The sequence below is a fragment of the Fistularia commersonii genome, chromosome 27 (genome assembly GCF_037954325.1).
Source record: "Fistularia commersonii isolate RoL2024-O1a breed Wild chromosome 27, RoL_Fcom_v1.0, whole genome shotgun sequence".
Classification (NCBI taxonomy): Eukaryota; Metazoa; Chordata; class Actinopteri; order Syngnathiformes; family Fistulariidae; genus Fistularia; species Fistularia commersonii.
In genome coordinates, this window is record NC_141310.1 from 4,007,407 (window position 1) to 4,029,210 (window position 21,804).

The 21,804-nt window shown below is 37.5% G+C and overlaps 1 protein-coding gene across 2 annotated transcripts in view; it reads left to right on the forward strand.

Moving 5' to 3' along the window:
* nedd4a (NEDD4 E3 ubiquitin protein ligase a) overlaps positions 1-16,575 on the forward strand; it is a 30,911-nt gene extending 14,336 nt beyond the window's left edge. For both annotated transcript variants that reach the window (XM_086174894.1, XM_086174893.1), the window contains 24 exons: positions 3,992-4,042; positions 4,464-4,525; positions 4,676-4,778; positions 6,183-6,346; positions 6,444-6,561; positions 7,730-7,894; positions 8,392-8,475; positions 8,681-8,800; positions 9,030-9,245; positions 9,902-9,979; positions 10,316-10,370; positions 10,450-10,508; positions 11,143-11,208; positions 11,365-11,594; positions 11,940-12,061; positions 12,174-12,244; positions 12,563-12,658; positions 12,736-12,809; positions 12,902-12,962; positions 13,049-13,108; positions 13,209-13,316; positions 13,426-13,522; positions 13,785-13,857; positions 14,259-16,575. In XM_086174894.1, the coding sequence (XP_086031020.1) occupies positions 3,992-4,042; positions 4,464-4,525; positions 4,676-4,778; positions 6,183-6,346; positions 6,444-6,561; positions 7,730-7,894; positions 8,392-8,475; positions 8,681-8,800; positions 9,030-9,245; positions 9,902-9,979; positions 10,316-10,370; positions 10,450-10,508; positions 11,143-11,208; positions 11,365-11,594; positions 11,940-12,061; positions 12,174-12,244; positions 12,563-12,658; positions 12,736-12,809; positions 12,902-12,962; positions 13,049-13,108; positions 13,209-13,316; positions 13,426-13,522; positions 13,785-13,857; positions 14,259-14,361 (2,436 nt within the window). In that variant the 3' untranslated portion in view covers positions 14,362-16,575. The remainder of the gene's footprint in view (positions 1-3,991; positions 4,043-4,463; positions 4,526-4,675; positions 4,779-6,182; positions 6,347-6,443; positions 6,562-7,729; positions 7,895-8,391; positions 8,476-8,680; positions 8,801-9,029; positions 9,246-9,901; positions 9,980-10,315; positions 10,371-10,449; positions 10,509-11,142; positions 11,209-11,364; positions 11,595-11,939; positions 12,062-12,173; positions 12,245-12,562; positions 12,659-12,735; positions 12,810-12,901; positions 12,963-13,048; positions 13,109-13,208; positions 13,317-13,425; positions 13,523-13,784; positions 13,858-14,258) is intronic.
* Positions 16,576-21,804: the final 5,229 nt, after the last annotated feature.

Sequence of the window (21,804 nt, forward strand, 5' to 3'; positions counted from 1 at the left end):
TAATATAATAGTACAATTTATGTATAAATGCCTCTCTTAACTCAAGGACATTTTACAATAGGGACACCAATATTCCTTTTTTTTACATTTTTATTACATGTAATTGTTGCATGTAATTGTTTCCTTTAGCAGCTCTATAACCAAGGTGTTCTAAAGAAATAGAACAAGGTTTGAAATACTAAACCCCCAAAGACTTATTGATCCACAGTATTGTTTCTAATTCCCTGATGGGCCTTGATGTTAAAGGCCAGCAAACTCAATTTTTTTTCTGCTTTTGTATTGTTCCCCATAAAGGTGTATTTTCTTTGATCAGTATAACAAACATGCAGCATGTAGTTGTTGAAATAAGTTTGTTTACATAATCCTATTTTTGGTTTGTTCAGAAAAAGCATGCTTGGACTGTATAATAACAATTATAGGTGAATTATTTTGTTCCAGTCTGTGTCCTAGTATTGGATCCTTTCAAATCAGAGTTGCTGGTCTGCTAAAAACCATTATTCATGACAGGATTGGAACTTCAGACAATTTTTGTAAGGGTGGGAGATCTGCAACCAACCATTGGTTCTAGGCTTTGGGAAAGATTTAGAGTTTTGTAAATACCAATGGAGTTGATGGCAATGGATTTAAAATGCTTTGGTTAAACTCAGCTACAAATATGATTGTAGGTTCTGCTGTCTTTTGTGAAAGTCAGCTCTTAATTGATCTTCTGCTTTATCATAACATTTTTACTCAGCGTGTAATTTTCAAAATGTAATCACTTTTGATTTGAATTGAATAGTAAAATTATGTTAAACCTGGCAGCAGGTTGTTGACACCGAGGCTTTGTTTCTTCATATCTCCCTGAAAAGTAAATATGTGTCTATCTGTGGAAGAGGCCACTGTATTGACATTCTTTAAGTTTGAATATTAGCAATGAGTATTAAAATGATCAATTGTCAGGGTGTATTAAAGTGTACATTTTTCATTCTGTGATCTACTACTGCAAACTTCTGTAATGTTGTCCAAGCTTGTGAAAGACCTGTTAAACAACAACAGCTCTGAATATGGTGGGATGATCAAACACTCCGTTTGTCCTCTCCTAAGATAAGGTATTATAAGCTTTTGTCCACCTGTTAAAAGTAGGTTGTCATTGCTGAATGGCGGTGCATTTCATAAAGATGCCTTCTCACATACTCAAACCTATGTCCATAGTGGTTTTCAATGAGCTAGTCTAGCGTGTGTTCCACAGTGCCTTAAATGCCTGCTGCCAAGTTCAGTTGAATTAAATGATACACGAACCTTAAGTGATACTCTTTGTTTGTGTTTGTCAGTCTCTCTTTTCCATCTGTTTTCGTTCATCTTCTCTCGGTTGCCTCGCGTCACCTCACCTAACATCCAGTTTCCAATTACAAAATATAGTTGGATTTTTTTCAGCTGGTATACTCAAACTCTACTTCTGACCATACATAAGACATTTTAAACCAGCAGGGACAGTGTCAGCTATTTGCATGTTATATTTATGAAATACTCAGTTGTTATCAATTGTTTGAGGGATTCATTATCCAGTTACTTTGTAATTAGTTTATAGAGTTTGATTTCCGCCAGGAACCCATAGGAAGACTTATAGGAAAGAAAAATGTAACTCTGGACCTACACCGATCAATGAGTGGATGAGTATACTGATTTATTTATGAGGAATTATGATGTAATTGGTGAAGAGCAAAAGCACTTGAGAACTTCAGCAGGTGTGGTTTATATTAGTTTACATTAATAATATTATTATTAAAATAAATCTTATGATCAGCGATGCTGTATTAGAATATCCCTGCGGATGCATGGTCATTTGGGGCAGGGACAAGCTGAGCCAATGACACATCTTTTGAGTTTAGATATACCCGTCAGTCATATGATAAACTGTATCAGTCACTTGTGCTGTTCAGTAATATCATTGTCGCCATACTCAAAGAGACCTCTTGATTCTCCCCTTACATCAACTGTTGGGAGTGAAAATAAGATAGGGGGTCAAAAGGAGAGTGCATGATGTCATTTTACTCTTTGAAACCTCAATGTATTTACTGTATACACCTGTGCCATGAAGTAAATGTCAAGTGCACCTGCTTTGGTGAGGAGTATGCTGTATGTACAGAGGTATCAACAGCACTACTACTCTGAACAAAAGGGTTTGGGAGTATGTGATGGACAGATATGTATACAAGCTCATAGCCAGCAACACACTGTGATTGCATGCCTTTGCACAATCATGATTTTGTATCGTATTACACAAAAATGTACTACATTATATGAAATATTTTGAAGAAAATAGCAACAGAAAAAGTATTGATCCCATGTAACCAGTATTTAGAACCGTTGTGCTCGAAATAAAAATACATATTAACATATTTCATTCTGGCCCTATTACACCCTCTGCAAGCTATACGTGTCCAACTATTTACCTGAACTCCACTCTTTGCTGCCTTTGCAGAATTTTTCTCACATGACTAGATTGTTTGAGCTGAAAGAGCAGCTTTTATTGTATCAGTTTAGTGAAATGCTTTTGTTTTTTTGTACAACTTGTAAATGGACAATGGTTTTAATTATTTTCCAATGTAATTGTATTTTGTATTTGGTTTATTTAAATGGTCATTGAAAGCAGCTGTTCAAAAGAACAGTTTGACAAAACATTAACATTTATCAATATTCTTCTGCCAGAAAACCTAGAAGTTCAGATTTTGTGGATATTTACTGTTATTCTTTGCTATGTATTGTTTGTTAGTGAAAAAACATGTTGAAGTACTGCTGTGATGCTTATACCAGCAAACTCAGTTCTTGTCCATATATGTGAACATGTACAGAGTACATGTAAGGGTGGGGTCACAGTTGTTCTGACTGGACATTACTAGTTTCACTTGTATATATCTTTTAACCTAGCGTTAGCTGGTTTTCCCTGCTGGATTATGAAAAGTGCAAGGGCAGGACGAAAGAGGCCTCTGTCTATATTTGTTCACATAAACACTCCATACTGCTGTTAGAGAGTTTGACCTGCTGGGGGTGTTAATTTGGTCACTGACTAACTCCTACGTTGCACTGTGTTTGCCTCCAGGCTGCTGCCCTTTAGACGGTAAATTCAAGAAACTTTATTTGTCCCTCACTGGGCAATTACGAGAAAGCAATGTGAATATCAAAGCAATGACCAAATGTCTCATAAATATTACATACACACACACACACACACACACACACACACACACACACACACACACACACACACACACACACATATATATATATATATATATATATATATATATATATATATATATATATATATATATATATATATATATATATATGTATATATAGTTTAATTAACAAACAACACTGCTGGAAATGAGTATTCAAATGTCCTTTTGGTGAAGGGTCAGGGTTTATCTCAAAATTCTTTTTTTCTATTGCATGGAGTGTAACAACTGTGGATCCTTTTAGTTTGAGCTGCTGATGTTTGCATGTTTTTTAGTGATTTATTTATCCATTTTCAGAAATCATCTGGAAAGACTGAATTCAATGAATAGTTTTTGTATCTTACAAAATCTGGACTGAGTTACTTCAGGTAGTCCTATTGAAACTTTAAGAAAAAGTGATGTCTCACCCCTGTAGCCCTCTACCTGATCATGACAACAGCAGACTCAGACATTACACCCTTAGAGGTCAGTAAAGAGTCCCACATTGCTGTTGCTGATGTCTTAAACATGTCAAAGCCTTTTTTTTTCTGGAGGAATAGGAGTGAGTCATGTTATTGTGTATATTTACACATAGACATTAAATAACTTTCAAGTACTACAGATAATCTACAGATTTCAGCAGGAACATAACTCTACTTTTGGCTGAGTAAAAACATGTCTAGACCAGTCAAGTGTGTGAGTTTTCGCGTTGATGTAGGTGGGTGTGTTCAGAATGCTTTAATACTTGAAATGATACTGACATCTGTGTATGACTCCCTCTCTCTTTCTGTCAGACGCGTGATGACTTTCTTGGACAGGTGGATGTCCCCTTAAATCAAATACCGGTGAGTCCTCAGTTGCTGCAAATCCCTGTTCTTTGTATTGTGACGTCTGTTACTTGTTTAGGTTCACATAAGTTCAATGTAATTAAGTTTACTGTACAAGCACTCAACCTCAACATTACCCACATCACCGTAAATCTAAACATGCTCACCCTCAGATTGTGGTCTGTTCCACATCACTGTGTACCGTTATGGAAACATAGCCATACATGTTTATGTTAAGTTTCTGCTTTTGTTTTCTAATAAATACAAAGTCAATAGATTATCCCTCATGGTGTATTATCACCATCATTTTATATTTTAGTATCTATAAATATTCTGTTATGGTACAGTGGAGAAAACTTGATCTGTTCTTAGAGGTGTGAACATGTTTGAAGAATTAGAGTTCATCTTCATTAGTCTCTCTTTTTTTCCTCCCCCTCAGACAGAAAATCCTAATTCAGAAAGGCCATACACATTCAAGGATTTTCTGCTTCACCCTCGAAGGTTGGCATGATCTCATGATAATTTTATCTTTTGTCTTTTCTTGTTTTCATACCATTTAGATTATGTGTGTGTGTTAGTATTTGGTAATAGGGTGATTACATATTCCTGACAGTAAACACAATTAATTTTCTCCAAATATGAATTATGCAGCCACAAGTCCAGAGTTAAGGGCCATCTGCGTCTCAAAATGACTTACCTGCCGAAAAGCTCAGGTTCAGAGGAAGAAGCTGCAGATCAGATTGAAGATGCGGATGTAAGTCTCTCGAAAGGATGAATTACATAACACTGCTCTACAATGTCCTTATTCTTTTCCATTCATATTTTTAGTTCTTATTGATTCCTACCATCTAATCTCAACTTTGCATCAGAAGTACCTTTTGCATGACTCAGAGTTTTAAAATATCAATTGATCCTATGTCTGAATGGTCTTTTGAGCTCCTGTCACTTTAAGATCTTACTGTCGTAAAACCACTTCCTGCTGATTGGCCAAATCTGGAAGTGACCATGTGGAGCCTTACCTGAGGTCAATTAAAAATGTAAAATATTTCTGAATTTGTACTATATGTTCAGAACGCTTACTCTTTGTGGAAAAAGCAAAGAGAGCCCATGTGCATACTATACTTATGCAGTTCGCTCAAGAATTCTGACATTTTGCCACCCTCAAAATAATATGGGATTCAAACTTGTGCTGGATGCATCCTGTAGTTTTGATAGGGTTTTTTTTTCATGTATCTCATGAGTCATGATCAAATACAAAACAGGTTATTCTGCCTTTTTCTAATCTTTGTGGATCCAGACTTGGGTTAAAGATTGCCTGCAGAGCAATTTTGGGAAAATGTTGTCATCTATGGTTTTCAGATGCACATTTTAAGAATTTGTGGAACCCCCTTTAGAATTCCTTTATATTGTCACTGTTTCACAATAGAATTGTTTATTTATCTGCATTGTTAATAAAATGAAAAGGACAAAAGTCTGATTTACATAGCTAATTTTTCCAGTAAATGAAAATGATCTGAAATTTCTTATAGTTTCTTACAGAGGAAGGATGTGGAGCATGGGCTTTTTAGAACTGTATTTTTTGCCTTGAGTACACTGTCTGACACAAAATTAGCCCGATTGGCAAAGTGCTTGGCACATCTTTTCCTGTTATCGGGAATGTTTAATTTCTGCGGCTTGTTCAATTTGGTGGCAATTTTGGGATGAATCACAAATTATTATGGATTAATAATTAACCAAAATGGCATTGGGGTTTTATTCCTTGGGCTTTGAACACGTGTTAAGATAGCATGTAAAACAAGTATAGCTTTCTTTTTTAAATACTTAATTAAAGTATATTGCAGTCTGTTGCTTATTCATCTCAGACTTCGATTATAACTTGTAAAAGGATGGCAGGTTTTGCATAACTGTTTCATGTCATTGATTACATTAATCGTTTTTGTTAATATCATTATCAAATACCAAAATATCATTATTTCTGTATGTATTACCGTTGAAATTCAGCACTCTTAAAGCCAGCTTATATTTAGTTTACCTTGTGTTCAAAGGTAAATTGCCAGATATTCTGACAACCTTCAAGCACAAATTGTAGCCAGTAAATGTAAATCTTCTTTACTTCTATTTTAACACATTTTTAACACATTTATCCTTTTTAATGAAGCCTGGTTGGGATTTTTTGGAGTCTCAAGACATGTCGGGACCTCGACAAAGTCAGCAGCTGCCCCCTCTGCCCCCTGGCTGGGAGGAGCGGCAGGACAACCTTGGAAGGACCTACTATGTCAACCATGAGAGCAGAACAACCCAGTGGCAACAGCCCACATTACAGTTAATATTTCTCCTTTCCTAAATATGACTTAATTACATTAACTCTAAAATGTTGCCGCAATTGTGTATACAATGTGTTTGATTCATCTGTACACAGGAACTGTGATGTGGCAACGCAAAGACGACAGAATTGTAATAGGGAGGTGGAGCAGACTTGTATTACTCGGAGACAGATTTCAGACCCCGATGAAAACACTCCACAAGAGTCTCCTGAGGTACTATTTCAGTTTTGCATAATGAATTTTCTCTCCTTTTATTATGTAATGACTGAGAAGCTGTGTTCTACTAAGACATGCTCATGTCTTTGCATCCAGAAACAAAAAGACCTCCTTTAATTCATTGGTTGCCAAGTAACATGCAGTTCACACATCCTGTGCAATTCTCACACAGACTATCTCTGTTAATTTTTCACTGTGATAACAACCATTATTGGATTGCATTTCCTGAATTTAAAGTCCCCACATGGTCTTCTGATGGTGTTGATTCCACAGCTCTGTCCTGCAAATATTTCACAATACAATTAAAGGATTCTTGGAGCAGAAACACTTCTGCTTTGCACTTTAATGCCTGAATACAGGAAGCTTTTAAGAGCCTGAAGGACAGAAAATGTCATCATGTATATTTTCTGATGTGTGCATTGAAAGTATTGTCAATTGTTCAGCAATGGCGTCACAATGATTATCATCTGATCATTTATATGGGCCTCTGTTGGGATGAGTGGTCCCTTTACTCAATTTCCTCCGGGTTCAATAAAGCATTTCTGATTTCAGTAAGGCAGGGAAGTCTCAAACTCCGTAGATAACACAGAGCTGTAGCTAATGGTGACCTGAGGCATCCGTATGACACCAAGCATGCAGACCATCAAACCCATTAACATGACTGCCAAAATGAAATCCATAGGGTTTCCCTTACTCTGATGCCGGATCTATAATGTCATGGTGTCAAGTTTTTGCAAATGTCTATTAGCATTTTTGATACATAATCCAAAAGAGCTTTGTGACATTTAAGAACATGACAGTGATTTTTGGATTTCACATGTAGACACAAAACAGTTTTCAAACAACCTCTCCAGAATATTTTGAGCCATGCATTTTTTAAATTACGTATGAATGCATTTTATAATTTTGTTTAATTTGCTTCATGTTGATCACTTTAAATGTATAGTAAGGACTAGGTATCAGCATGTAAGTGATTGTTATGCAGTTGTCTGGTTGTCACAGATTGGGCGCAGTGCATGTTTTTTAATAATAATTACAAATTTAAAATAAAACCTTTTTCAGTAACCACCAAATAAACAATTCATACATTTTATATACACTGATGTTATTGCATCTGACCTTCCTCAGTGTGTGTTTGACTAGTCTCCTCTGTTTTGCTGTCTAGAGCTGGGAGATTATAACAGACGATGAGTCCGCCATGTACCACAGCAATAACCAGTTTATAGCATCTCCACCCCACACCCCCATGGGTTTTAACTCATTCTGCGATGAGGTGAGGAACATGAATCTAAGAGGGGCCACAGCTGGTGAGCAACACACCTGCCAGATGGTGAGTCATCTGTTTTTACCTTCGTTACCACAAAAGATTAACAATAAATAGCTTGTGAGACAGATGGGATTGATATAAATCACAAGTTTTATTGAGACAGTGTGAAAATCTTCGACATCTTTGCTTTTTGGCTGTTTCCCTCAGTGGTTGCCACAATTTGGACACCAGAGGGTATTTTCTATTTTCTGTTTCTATATTTAAGAATTTTATTATCTAACAAGTCGTTATGGTCTAATATAGAATAGAATTAAAGAAATAGTCTTTTCTAGTATCCATGTAGTTGGTTGCCCTGTTCGCACCCCTCATTTACAATACCTCTTGCATCCATTTATATTATTAGTAGTAGTATCTATGCTTTGCATTAAACTTGAGACAGAGGTTAATTTCTTTGCTACTAAGCAATTTGTCCTAACATCTCTTTTTTAAGTGTCTATAAATTATCCAGTTTGTCAAGTCAAGGAGCAAATGTCAGTCTTGTCCTCTCTTCTTTGGTACAGGATCATCCTAGTAATTCAAGCCATTCCAGTCTCAGAGGAAGTGCCCAAATGTCAACAGGAGAGGAATATCCTGTTAGTCCTTTGGTCAGTATTCATTTCATTTCATCTCAATTGTTTATTTTGATATTTCACTACTGTAGTAATACATGGAAATGCTAATGTTACAGTGCACAGTTGGTCATCCTCATATAACAGCTACGTACTATAGCACATCATCCTCTCAGTTCATGCACTGAGGAACATTTTTCTAAAATTTTGTGATAAGTGATTTCCTACTGTTCATCAATAGCTGCCTCCACCCTCTGCTGGACTGCCTCCAGGCTGGGAGGAGAAGCGGGATAGTAAAGGAAGGCGCTACTACATCAACCACAACACCCGAACTACGACATGGATACGACCCACTGCTCAGGTACACAGTGGGACTATTTACAATTCAAATCTATTGAAGATGAAAGTATATATAGGGCGAGTGGTTTCAGAAGCTCCTACGGATGCCAATGTATTAGAATTGTAATGCACTTGCTTACTAGCGTCCTTTCTATTGCATCAATCAATTGTGACTGTAAAATCAAACAAGACTTAAATCACCAATGGTCTAGTATCAAGACTTCCTCAGAAATATATTTTCTGTATGACAGAGAGTTTCGGACCCACCAGCAACACAAAGCCGTGCTAGACTATCCCAGGCTTCTGCACCATCATTTCCACCTGTTTCCCCTGAGGAGCCGCCTGTCCAAAGCTCAAGTCCAGAGGCCACATATGACTCTGGATTCTTACCAAGTGGTTGGGAGGTCCGCAGCGCACCCAATGGAAGGCCCTTCTTCATTGACCACAATACAAAGACGACAACCTGGGTGAGAATGCAGCATATCAGCGTCTGTTTACCTCCAGATGCGTTTCCTCTTATGGCCACTAGAGGCTGAATTTGAGGGTCAATGGAAAAGCTTTCAGACTCAGTCTCAATGTTCAAATCACAACTGGTCATTTTTGATGATAATAAAGAACAGATATTTTCTGTTTTGTTTCTAAATGTAATATGTTTATTTTCAATGCAACAAATGACTGAGTCTGCCTGCAGTAAATCTAAAAGGACCGATTGAGATCTGCTCTGTTTGACCAGATCCTGTAGAGCTAATATGGCTTTTTATTTAATAACTAAAATTGTAAATGTCAAGAATGAAGCGTACATGATTTTGGGCCGTTGCAAATATATAAAAAGTTTCATAAACGAAGGTCTTAAAGAAACATATGTCTCGTGTATGTCCCACTGAATGTTTATGAACATCCAATGTCTTTTACAGGTTTTACAAATGTCTTATGTACTCTGGCAACAGGTTACATTTCACTTCACTGTTGAAAATATTGTGTAAAATACACAACTTTTATCACAATAGTGAAGTGAACAGTTATGTTGATATGAATTAGCAACATGTGTATTCAGTAGTTGAGGTGACCTTATCTCCCATGTCTGTATGAACATATCCCATCCTGTTTGTCTACGTCTGAGCAGGAAGACCCCAGGCTGAAGATTCCTGTACAAATGAGGAGGAGACCCTCACTTGACCCATCTGATCTTGGGCCACTGCCAGTAAGTTTATTAGTCACAGGAAGTTGCTAAAATGTGAAGGAAATGTTCCTATAAACTTAAATCTGTAGTGCTTGTAATGCCTTGTATTATGTAAGTTTTTTTTTCTCATAGAATAAAGATACTAAATTAAAGAAAACATTTACCTTTTTTAGCCTTTAACCCTCAAAAGAGATTATTGGTGTTTTATCAGTGTTTGAGAATACATCACAATTGGCAATATCTGTGCAATGTGTGACAAATAAAGATAATCCTTTATTAATCCCAAAGGCTGAGACATGGCACAAAAGTTTTAGAACAGTAGTGTTAAAGAAAGATATGCTTTCTTTTGTTCCCCAGCCTGGTTGGGAGGAGAGGGTGCACACTGATGAAAGGATATTTTACATAGATCACAGTGCGTATCACTCAAATATTCATGATCATGGATGAAGTCTCTAGTGAGCTGTTGTCTGACACTGCGTTATGTATCCTAGACACCAGGACCACACAATGGGATGACCCCAGATTACAGAACTCAGCCATAACTGGACCAGTGAGTATTCACGAGTATTCACATTCAGCATTTTATTCTTTGAAATACATTTTTTTTTAAAAAGCTAACTCATTTATGATTATTCATAAAAGGTCTACAGCCTTTATACAATCCTGAAATAAAATGGTAGTGGAAAAATGGTAAGGGTGGAACACCTTGTACCATCTTGCTTCTCTGAATGTTTGTCTTAATGTAATTGAGTTGAGGGTTGGATAGTGGCTGTCACTTTTATAGATGGTGCAGTGTTTTTATGGTACAGTGTTTTGGATGAAGTACAGAAAAAAGGAACCATGACAGAACTGTCAGAGCTGGGCTAATGTCAGGTTAGGAGAGGGAGGTGGTTCTGTGAGCCACAATGTGGATATGAGGATGTTGTGTCTTAATTAGAGAATGGACCACCTCTGGTTGCAACTTGCTCTACTCTAAATTCTGGGCATTGAAGAGTAATGTTTTAGACCTGAATCGGTCCACTGTTCTGCCACATTACTTCACATACACTGGCTACGCAAATGGTTAAGAATTCAGCTGCTTTTTCAAAGCACACACTCTTTCTGTCATTGCATCATTGATTTCAGGGTACATCCACAGCATTAAGATTTTTTTAAACTCTCAATGCTGTCCTGTGTTTTTACAGGCAGTGCCTTATTCCAGAGATTACAAGCAGAAGTATGACTACTTCCGCAAGAAACTGAAGAAACCGGTGAGTGTCCTCAGAGTCTGCTTCTTGTTAGAAAACATATCCCAATTGGTACAAATATTATCACTCTCCCATTTTTTTTTTTTTATGCGGTAAAGCCTTGTGAACTTAAGCTAGAAAATATAATGAATTTTCATTAAAAGTGAACCTTTGATGTAGGCTGACATCCCGAACCGCTTTGAGATGAAGCTGAAACGAAACACAGTGCTGGAAGACTCCTACCGGCGTATCCTCTCAGTCAAGAGGGCAGACCTGCTTAAGGCTCGACTGTGGGTGGAGTTTGAGGGAGAAAAGGGTTTGGACTATGGTGGTGTGGCCCGGGAGTGGTTCTTCCTCATGTCCAAGGAGATGTTCAACCCATACTATGGACTGTTTGAATATTCTGCCACGTGAGTCCGCACATTTAAGAGTCCGATAATATGTCCAGATATCGTGTAAATGCTTACATACTCCCACATTTGCTTTGGCTTGAAAACAGTAGAAACCCATTCAGGACAGACATTTGTCATGGTGGGGTTGCTGTCATTTATGGCAAACCATACCTCCAATTAAGTACAATTTATTGCAGACTGTTTTTGGGGGTCTGAAAAAAAAGAAATAAGATCCAGTTCCTTGGCCGCAAGAAATAACTTAAATCTATGATTATTTCTGAGCCGGAGTGAAACTGAATGTCTAATTCTTCTTGGATGTGTTTTCTCATGTTATTTACGATCTGTTTTTTTTTTTTCTTTCAGGGATAACTACACACTGCAGATTAATCCAAACTCAGGTTTATGTAACGAGGACCACCTGTCCTACTTTAAATTCATTGGCCGTGTAGCAGGCATGGCTGTGTACCATGGAAAACTGCTCGATGGTAAGTGTTTCAAGAATCTAGTCACCACTGGAATTCCTTCGGCTATTTAATTTGCATTTTGAAGTTGGATGAAGTTTTAATGATTGTGAGATTTTTGCTTGCCTTTTCTTAGCATTCTTCATTCGTCCTTTCTACAAGATGATGCTGCAGAAGCCCATTACTTTGCAGGACATGGAGTCTGTTGTGAGTGCCATACCATTTCACTCTCAATGTCTAAATATCCTCTTCAGACCAGTTTTTAAACATGGGAAGAGATTATGGTCTGCTGCTTTACTGGAAAATTCTGAGTCTTTATTGCTAATAGACTGTTTATAGATGCAAATGTGATATCAAGCACATACACTGTTAAAAGCAGTGTTTTCCTATCAGTTTTCACGCAGAAAAAATATAAAAAAAACCTATGAAAGTACATTTTGTACTTAGGGAGTGCATTTGATAAATCTCTTGAATCAATTTCCAAACATACACGTAATGTTACAATATATTCTATTTTTTTTTCAGGACAGTGAATATTTCAACTCCTTGATGTGGATTTTGGAGAATGACCCAACAGATTTAGATTTGAGGTTCACTATCGATGAAGAGCTCTTTGGACAGGTAAGTTGATTCTGGGGTTTTTCTAGCTTGAAACTCAGTTTTTAGTATCTTTTCTGAAACATGAATCTGCCATTTAGACTCACCAGCATGAGCTGAAGCCAGGCGGTGCAGAGATTGTCGTCACAAATGAGAACAAAAAGGAATACATCCAGTAAGCAACATTTTTCCTCTCAAAAATAAACACTCATTTCATCACATTTGAACCAATGATCTCCATATTGGTGCTCATGTTGTGTTGGACAGCCTGGTGATGCAGTGGCGGTTTGTGAACAGGATACAGAAGCAGATGACTGCTTTCAAGGAGGTAACAAAATGGAGGCACATAATACCACTTTTTAATCGATATATGTAGTAAATAATTGTCTGATGCACTATATGTTTGTGTTTTAGGGCTTCTTTGAGCTGATACCACAAGATCTTATCAAGATCTTTGATGAAAATGAGCTCGAGGTGTGTTTTCTGTCCGTTCACCTCAATGAGATTTATCATGATTATTTAAAAAAACACGCATAACTAAATTTTTGTGTGGCTTGTTTTTTTTTTTTTACAGCTTCTAATGTGTGGTCTGGGTGATGTGGATGTGAATGACTGGAGGGAAAACACCAAGTACAAGAATGGCTACTGTCCCAACCACGCAGTCATCCAGTGGTTTTGGAAAGTAAGGCAACCTTCTATGCCTAGAGCTGCTAAGCTGAGCTGCGGATCTAGGTGGTTTTTCTCCTCTGTTTAAAAAGTTATTTGTTTACACTCCGCTTGGCTTTTTATAGACAGTACTGCTGATGGATGCAGAAAAGCGGATCCGGCTCTTACAGTTTGTGACAGGCACATCCAGGGTCCCAATGAATGGGTTTGCTGAACTCTATGGTAAGACAAACTTCTTACTCACGGGGTCGTAGATAAAATGTTTTGGAGGACTGCATGTTTAGGATTATATGGTTTTTTTTGGGTTTTTGCTATAACTGATGTCCAGTTATCTTATCTGCTCATTCCACATTTTGTATCTCTCCTCCTTTGGCAGGCTACACCTGTCTTTGATAAACTTTTGGCTTCAGTTTCTAAAACCTGTTTTAAAGTTTATCACAGCTGTATGCATTTTTCTGGTGTTTAATAGCCTTTTTTTTCCCAGGGTCTAACGGACCACAGCTGTTCACCATTGAGCAGTGGGGAACACGTGACAAACTGCCCCGAGCCCACACATGGTAAGCACTTGACCTCGATTCTTCGTCAGTGTCACAAATGATTTAATTTGGACATTTTTGAAATCAAGTTAACTCTCAGCTAATATTCAGAAAGACCAAATAGATGACTGTACAGAAAATCTGCAGATTATCAATGCAATGTTATTCAACTTAGCTAGTAAAATGGCAGGAATGTACAGTGTTGCCTCAAAATGTCTTTGTACTCTTGAGATTCTAATAGCTTTTTGGAGCTCTCTAGTGGATGCAGGAAGCAAGCACTCACAATCCACCATGTCAGAGCTTCACTGCCTAAATCTTGTCTCACTTCTTGATATCTATTACCTGTTAATTGAAAAATCCAACTAATGTATGTTTTCTCCATCGCTGATGTATGATTTTGTCCATCTTTGCATTTCTTAAAGCTTCAATCGACTGGATCTTCCTCCTTATGAGTCCTTTGAGGAACTGAGAGACAAACTTCATATCGCCATTGAGAATGCACAAGGCTTCGATGGGGTGGATTAGAGACCGCAGTAACTAAGCTGATTTTACAGTCATCAGAGTTAAGCCGAGCATCAACAGATTGTGATTTTGATGAGGAAAAGTAAAGCTGTGCATTAGACACGGGTCTTAATCTGCCAGCTGTGGGACAGAAGGACAGTCACACAACCTTCACTCTGGTCCTCTCTTTGGACAGACTTCGAGACAGGACGTAACATGTGGAGTCATCATCACTCCACTTGTTCTAAAGTTTACAAATAAGGTTTTCTTATTATTTGATTCTTTCTTGTAAGCCACTCTTATTTTTGTGTTAGTTTAAATAGAATAAATATTTATAAAAAACTATTCTGTGAAATGAAAATATGAAACACATTTATGTGAATCTTATACAAACCATCAAACTTTAAGGAAATTTGTAAGATTTAGGCGGAATTGTTTCCAAAGCTTCGAATGTGATGTTCTCGTGAGGTTTCCTTCACTTTGTAGCCGAGGGCATTGAGGTTCCTCATTTCAAATGTGAAAACTTGTCCTTTCACTACACATTAGCGAAGAGTGGACCGAACAGAGTGGATGGTTAAGTCATTGCCCTGATTCTGGAAATTCTGATTACCACCCCCTTTTTCTAGTAATTAACAATATAAGAATCTGTTATAATCGCTGATCAGGGAGACATCAGTTAATTGTATTTAAATCTGAATACATCGTTATCTCTCAAACCAGGTGAATTCAGGATGCATTCAGTGTGAACAACAGAAACAAAATCTGAAGTGATAATTCAACCTAAATAAACAGGTTTCTTTAAAGTTTAATGCAGAATTTTACATTTTCCATTCCACTATATTATAAACACTGACAGAGGAAATCCCAAATGTATGCACCTCATAAGTATTAGAAGGAGAATGTGTTTAAGCAACTACCAAATGTATCAATGTATCTGTTGACTATTATAGTAGTGATGTACCACTGCCAGGACCATGAAAAGGCAAAACTAATTATAGTTAACATCTGTGCAGTCTGCAGGGGCAAACCAGTGACTACATGTAGTTTCTGATTGTGCTACAGTTCTTTGCATTTCATAAAGAGAGAGACATAATGCAGTATCTTGAATCTTACATGATTGTATTGTACATAGCAGTAAATTGTTTCCTTTTACTAAATGGTGAAGAGTTTCGTGTTATACCTGCATAAGTCTGAAAGATATTTGTTTTCTTTAATCGCCGAAAGATAGCCATGGGTGCATCTCAATACTGCAACTTCTTTGCCTCTGTCTCTCATATGCAAGTTTAGCATCAACTGTATAAATCAGAGAGATGGATTCATTACACACAATATCTTCTGGACAGAGAAACATTGTACGACAGACCGACATTCATTCAGCCTGCACATAGTGTTATTTTTTTATGCATCATTGCCTTTTGTCATTGAGTTAAGTTTTATTTTCATCGACTCCTCTCGGGTGTGTAATTGTAGCACAGAGCTCTATTTTTAAGAGTTAAACTATAATTTTTTTTTTGTCTTTGTCTTCAACTTGTGTACAGATTATTCTCGTAATGAGTAAATGCCTTTATCCTATACATTTTTATAGGAAAGTAACAAATGCAGAAGCAGTTCATTTTTAATGTTTTCTGAAAGGTTAAAGATGTGTTTACACTACCTGCCATGTTTACCGGTTAAGAACGGAAGATGTTGTGGGCTGATTCTTGTCTCTGACAATACAGTTTTATACTTATGCTTTTATAAAGTGAAGCACTTTGTTAATATCAACAAGTCTTACTTTTGAACTGTCTGATTCTTTGCCAATCTGTCACCTGCAGACTGCGAAAATTTCTCTTTAAGAAGATGCTCCTCTGCTTCAAGTGCACGTGTTTAAATGTTTACATGTGAACATTGCTGAAAACAAGCACATTCTCCTCTTTCACTTGTATTTTAAATGAAATATATTGAGGCCTTTATTTGTAATGTGTTGTAGAATCTAATTGTTTTCAATGATCACTGAGTTGAAGTACTGTTATATATGTTGTCTTTTGAATAATGATGAATAGAGATAGACATTTAATCTCTGAATCATACATTTTGTAACTGTAAAATGTAATCATACCTTTTAAGCATATTACCACAATCATTCATTCGACCTATTGTAGTCTCAAGGGCGGAATTATGTCATCATTAAATTCTTATTTGATGATAGCACAGTAAATTGAATAGGCATACATTTGAAGAATAAATACATCTAAAAACAATTTCCACTGTCTTCATTCCCACCTTCCTGTTTACTCTGCTGTTGGTGCATGCCGAAATGTGTTCCATGAGATTGTTAGTTAGGGTTTGCTCTCTCCATTCCGCTCAACAAAAGATGTCTGATGGGGGACACGCACACAATTAACCATTGTTAACTTCCGCTTGCAGCAGAAGCTGTTTCAGCGTAGCTCATTTTAGATCGCGCTCGGCCTTTCTAACAGCTGATCTGATATACAAAGTTAATAATGTGTGCATATACACACACTGAGCCTACCCACATCACTAAATTCATTTTAGCCGTTGAATCAGTCACCATTGCGTTTACTCATGAATAACTGGAGAATTCAGAAAAAAGGAGGAAAAAAAGGTAATAATCATAATAATGGCAATAACAGTAAAGCTTGTGTCATGGGAAGTCAAAGAATAGTATCACACAATGATTGGTGGTTTGTTTGTGTGGATACCTTATGTTTTTTTCCCTTTTCTTGCACTAAAATGTTAATATATAGTTTTAGTTAATCTCACTGGCTCTTTGGTCACCTCGTGCATGTACTTGCGCGTTTATCCACTCCCACTCAGCAAATCTGTTCAGACTGCATGAACGCCGTGCATGGGCACTACTGCCCACAAGAGGCCGATGATGCGCATGAATGGGAGTGTGGCCCCCTCTTTGTTAACACCATGCTGCCTTTCTCTATAAACACACGCATGTCTACACACATATTTACATTATAAGCATACCTTGATAAATGTACTGCTCAAAAAAATAAAGGGAACACTTGAACAACACAATGTAACTCCAAGTCAATCACACTCCTGTGAAGTCATAGTGTCCACTCAGGAAGCAACACAGATTCATTTTGACTTGTTTTAAGGACATTACATCAAAGTTGGATCAGCCTGGAGTTTGTTTTTACACTTTAATTTTGAGTGTGATTCCTAATCAGACCTCCATGGGTTGGTACAATTGATTTCCATTGATCATTTTTGTGTGATTTTGTTGTCAGCACATTCAACTGTGTAAAGAGCAAAGTATTTCATAAGAATATTTCATTCATTTAGATCTAGGATGTGTTTTTTAAGTGTTCCCTTTATTTTTTTGAGCAGTGTATTATGTATCTATTTAAAGTCCATATGCCAGTGTGTGTGTGTACACATATGCACAGATGACACACTGTATAAGACTTCTCTAAAACCAGACACCTTTCCTACTGAGGACATCTGTCTGAGCCGCAGACACGATATGAAGAAGCTGGATGTATATTTGTCATCTTAAAGTACATGGTACTGTGCCAGTTATGCTAATCAACAATGCCTTTTTTTTTTAAATCATCATCCCTATAAACATTTCACTGACTGAGCCTCTGTTACCAAATCAGATACTGTCTTAGAGGCAACAGGGCAGTCATACTCAATTATAACAGAGGTTTAATTATGGCTAGCCATAATGTGGAATTTGTATTAAGATATTGAGAAGTCTCTTTCTTGCAGTAACAATATTACCTGCTTAGGTATGGAACATTGTCATATGACATGAATACACTGAGATTAAACCTCATTGTGTGAATGAATAGCAATCATTTAAATCTGACAAATAATCACTGCTAATACAGCATAAAGAGGAGAACAAATAAGCGACACTGTCCATTTTGTAACTATGGTGTGATGTAAAATGTTTTTAAAACACAGTGGGTTATTATATATAGGACATTAGAGTGAAGAGGTGCTTAAAATGAGTTTACTGCTTATAGGTAACAGAAATTACTGAGTCATTTGTTTCTGTTCAAGTGTCCAAATATAACAATAATCTTATGCAAATGTATTTGGTGACAGTTGGTTCTGGTTTATCAAAATGCTGAACTGTTGATCAGTTTCTTTGAAGAGTACTCAAAGAAAGTTCCTTTTTCCTGCTTTAATTTTATGTTATTACTTACATGATTTAAGCTGTTCGTCTCGTTCTCCTTTATATCAAAACAGAATACACATACTGTCAGTAAGTATACCGACCGAGATACTTGTATTTGAATAACTAACAACAACACCTTTGTCGTTTTGATTCAGCATTTGTAGTTTTGTTAGGTTTTTTTAATCGTTCTTGTGGGAATTATATTGAATTGAATTATACATTTATATGCGTTATTACATTTAATAATAGGATTTTCTACATTCTAAAAACACAATTTTATTCTTTCAATTAAATATAAAGAGTTTTACTGACTTGAACTTTACAATGATAGGATGGTAATTCAAGTTCACAAAGAAAACAAACCATTTAGTGAGATAAACACTGAGCACGTGGCTATTAATCCCAACAATTTACATGGATTTTTCTATTTGGGCAAACAGAAATTATTATGCAGATGTATTCAGATTCAAAAACTGCTGCAGGGAGTTCACACTACATTCAGTAAATCAGTTTGCTTTTATAGTAACAGCAAAACAAAAATGTCCATTTCTTTTCTCTGAAGGTTATCTTAAGCTAATGTGACTCCCTACTTGCAGCCAAACATTAATCGTTAATCATTCTTGGTTGCTTGTTGACCTACAGTTTTAGGTGCTCGTTCACATGTGTGTTTGCCTGATTTCTCCACATCCCCCCCATGTGGCACTAAAAACAACCCCCTTGTCCACAGGGGTCAGTGGACAGGTCACGCACAATTCAGGTCAGCCTTTTGGACACTGCTGGGGTCAGTGGGGAAGGGCCTGCGTGTAGGAGGAAGACACATTGCAGCCAATGGCAGCAGGCCGGCAGAGGGTCCCCTTACCCATGACCTCCCCGGCATTCATAACCAGATAATAACTTTTACTCCATTGATCTGCCCTCGGACCTTCGGTGGAGTTCACATGCACCATCACTCCACCCACAACTGCGCCATATTGGCAGGTGCCAGAGCTGAACTCTTGATTAATTAAACACCCCGGGGAAAGACTGGCTGACCAGGAAGGAGCCCAAGCACTCTCTTTCCCACATTATATAAGCGAGGGGGGCCTTCAGCTTACATCAAGGCTCTGCCTGTTGTGTAAAACAACACCGATGCCGTCGGAGGGTCTTTGCGACAGCAAGGAGATTTCTGCCTTTCTGTCGGGGTTGCGTTTTCTTAATGTGCCTTCAGTTATTCCAGCTTCCAGACTTATAACAGCTTTTATCGTTCTTTGACTGTCTGTCTGAGGATGCAAGGGACCAATCTGAACACCGAACACAACACGCCGTTTCTTCAGCCATTGTAGATGCTTTCAGTTCAGGAAATATTCAGACAAAGTTTGAGCCTCTTTTCAAATTGATTTAAATCAGAGATGACTGATGTTTTTCAAAGGGCACCATGAATATGAGATCACTCATTTTGACTCTCCAGTAGCTTTACCTTGGACAAAAAGAACAGCAGTAGAAACCCATGCCATAAGTTCTCTGCTCAGTTCACTTTGTGTCTGATAGATGTGCGGATCATTCAAAGATAGATTTGGGCAAATGAAATAAATGTCTGTGTTTCAATTACACACCCAGAAACAGGGTTCTTGTTATTTTTTTCTTTGGTTGCTGTTTATTTTTTGCTGTTGCTCCTATTGTTCCTGACTGATTCAGCACTTTTTCTTTTTCTTTTTTTGGACGGCAGAAATCACAGCTGGGCTTTGGCCTGGCTGCTGAATAAAGGTTCACAGAGGGGGAAGGGGCTTAGACACCCCCTCCCCTCCCCAATAAGTGATGGACATTGGATCAATATCGACATTGACACAGCAGCTGTCCAACTCCTATCAATGCGTCATTGTAATTGCAGGGGCCACTTTAAAGGACAAGCTCATTTCCATTACATTTTCACTCTGTGGGGACTATCCCGTGCACAGTTGGTCTGTGATACTGAGAGATCTGCTCTCATCAATACAGCTGTACTCCTATTGATAAAGGAAAGTGAAAGACTGTTGGTGGAGAAAGCAGGATGGCGATATTGTCGTATCAGTGAGTGCTTTCCAGCGCTGAACTCTATTACACAACATGTAAATAATCATTAGTGTGACACCATGGCTATACAGCTGTTAGAGATACAGCTGTATTAATGAGTTATTGATACAAAGGGAAGAAATCTGTTTTGCTGTATCACAAGCAAAAAACGTGCTTAGTAGCTGATGACTAAATATTTACTTGTAAAGAGAACAACATTTGTTTATGAGGGAGGGAGTTTTAATTTCCCTTCTGGCAGATGGAAAGAGAATAATGTGGCCTTTTTTCCTGGAAATGTACGTGACAACTCACACCCTGTGCACAGAAAGTGATAGGTTTTGCCTTCAGAAACCTATGTGAAAATGACACCATAATAGCTCAAGCGCCAATCTCCGTCACAACAATTCACTTCCTAATTCGTCCTTTATTTCTCAAACAGAAAACTGGGATTTACTTGCATGGGAAAAACAAAAAAGTATACCATTATACATATACATTTCAATGTAATGTTTTTTATGAAATGATTTCATAAAAAAAGCTCTCCATCAATCAACATTGATGTAACACTCTTATTTTTTTATTTGCTTTCGATTAATGAGATGTTAAAAATTCCAGTCAGCGCTGATACGTTTCAAAAAAGTTTCCAATGATGAAACTGTTTTAAGTGAAACTTCTGAAGTTGAAAAATGTGTGTGTGATTTTATCTCCAGAGAAATTCAGCTTTTGCGCCAAGAAATTAAATGTACATTTTTAAACAGCAATACTGAAGACCTACTCATACACACAAACAGATTATGATGAGATGTCAAAATATCAAGACAGCAATGATCAACGAAATCTTGGAGTTATTGGGAAATAATGATAAAACTAGGTGCAGATTGGGACATCCTTGTACTCATTTCCACTCAGAATGAAGCAAACCAACCGGTAGTGTTTCTTATCCACATTTAAACGCATGATTTCTACTTTAATTTGCCTCAGATTTGCCTCATTTCTGTCATGTTATTCATCTTATCCATGCAGGAACAGTCCCCCACCCTGTCAGTACTCCTGTCCACTACTTGCTGTATGCAGAGCTGGGTGGGTGCAGTAACTCGTTTTGTCCACTAGATGGCGCTAATTCGCAAAATCCCCCCGCTGACCGACAGGCGTGATTAATTGGGTGTTACGAGTCCGGAGGAGGGAAACTCTCCCCTGCAGCTCCGAGCGCCGGGCTCCCTCCTCAGTGTCGGCACAGTTGTCCTGGGGGGAACCACTATGAGAGAGTAGCTAGCATGCACGGACAATTCCTATAA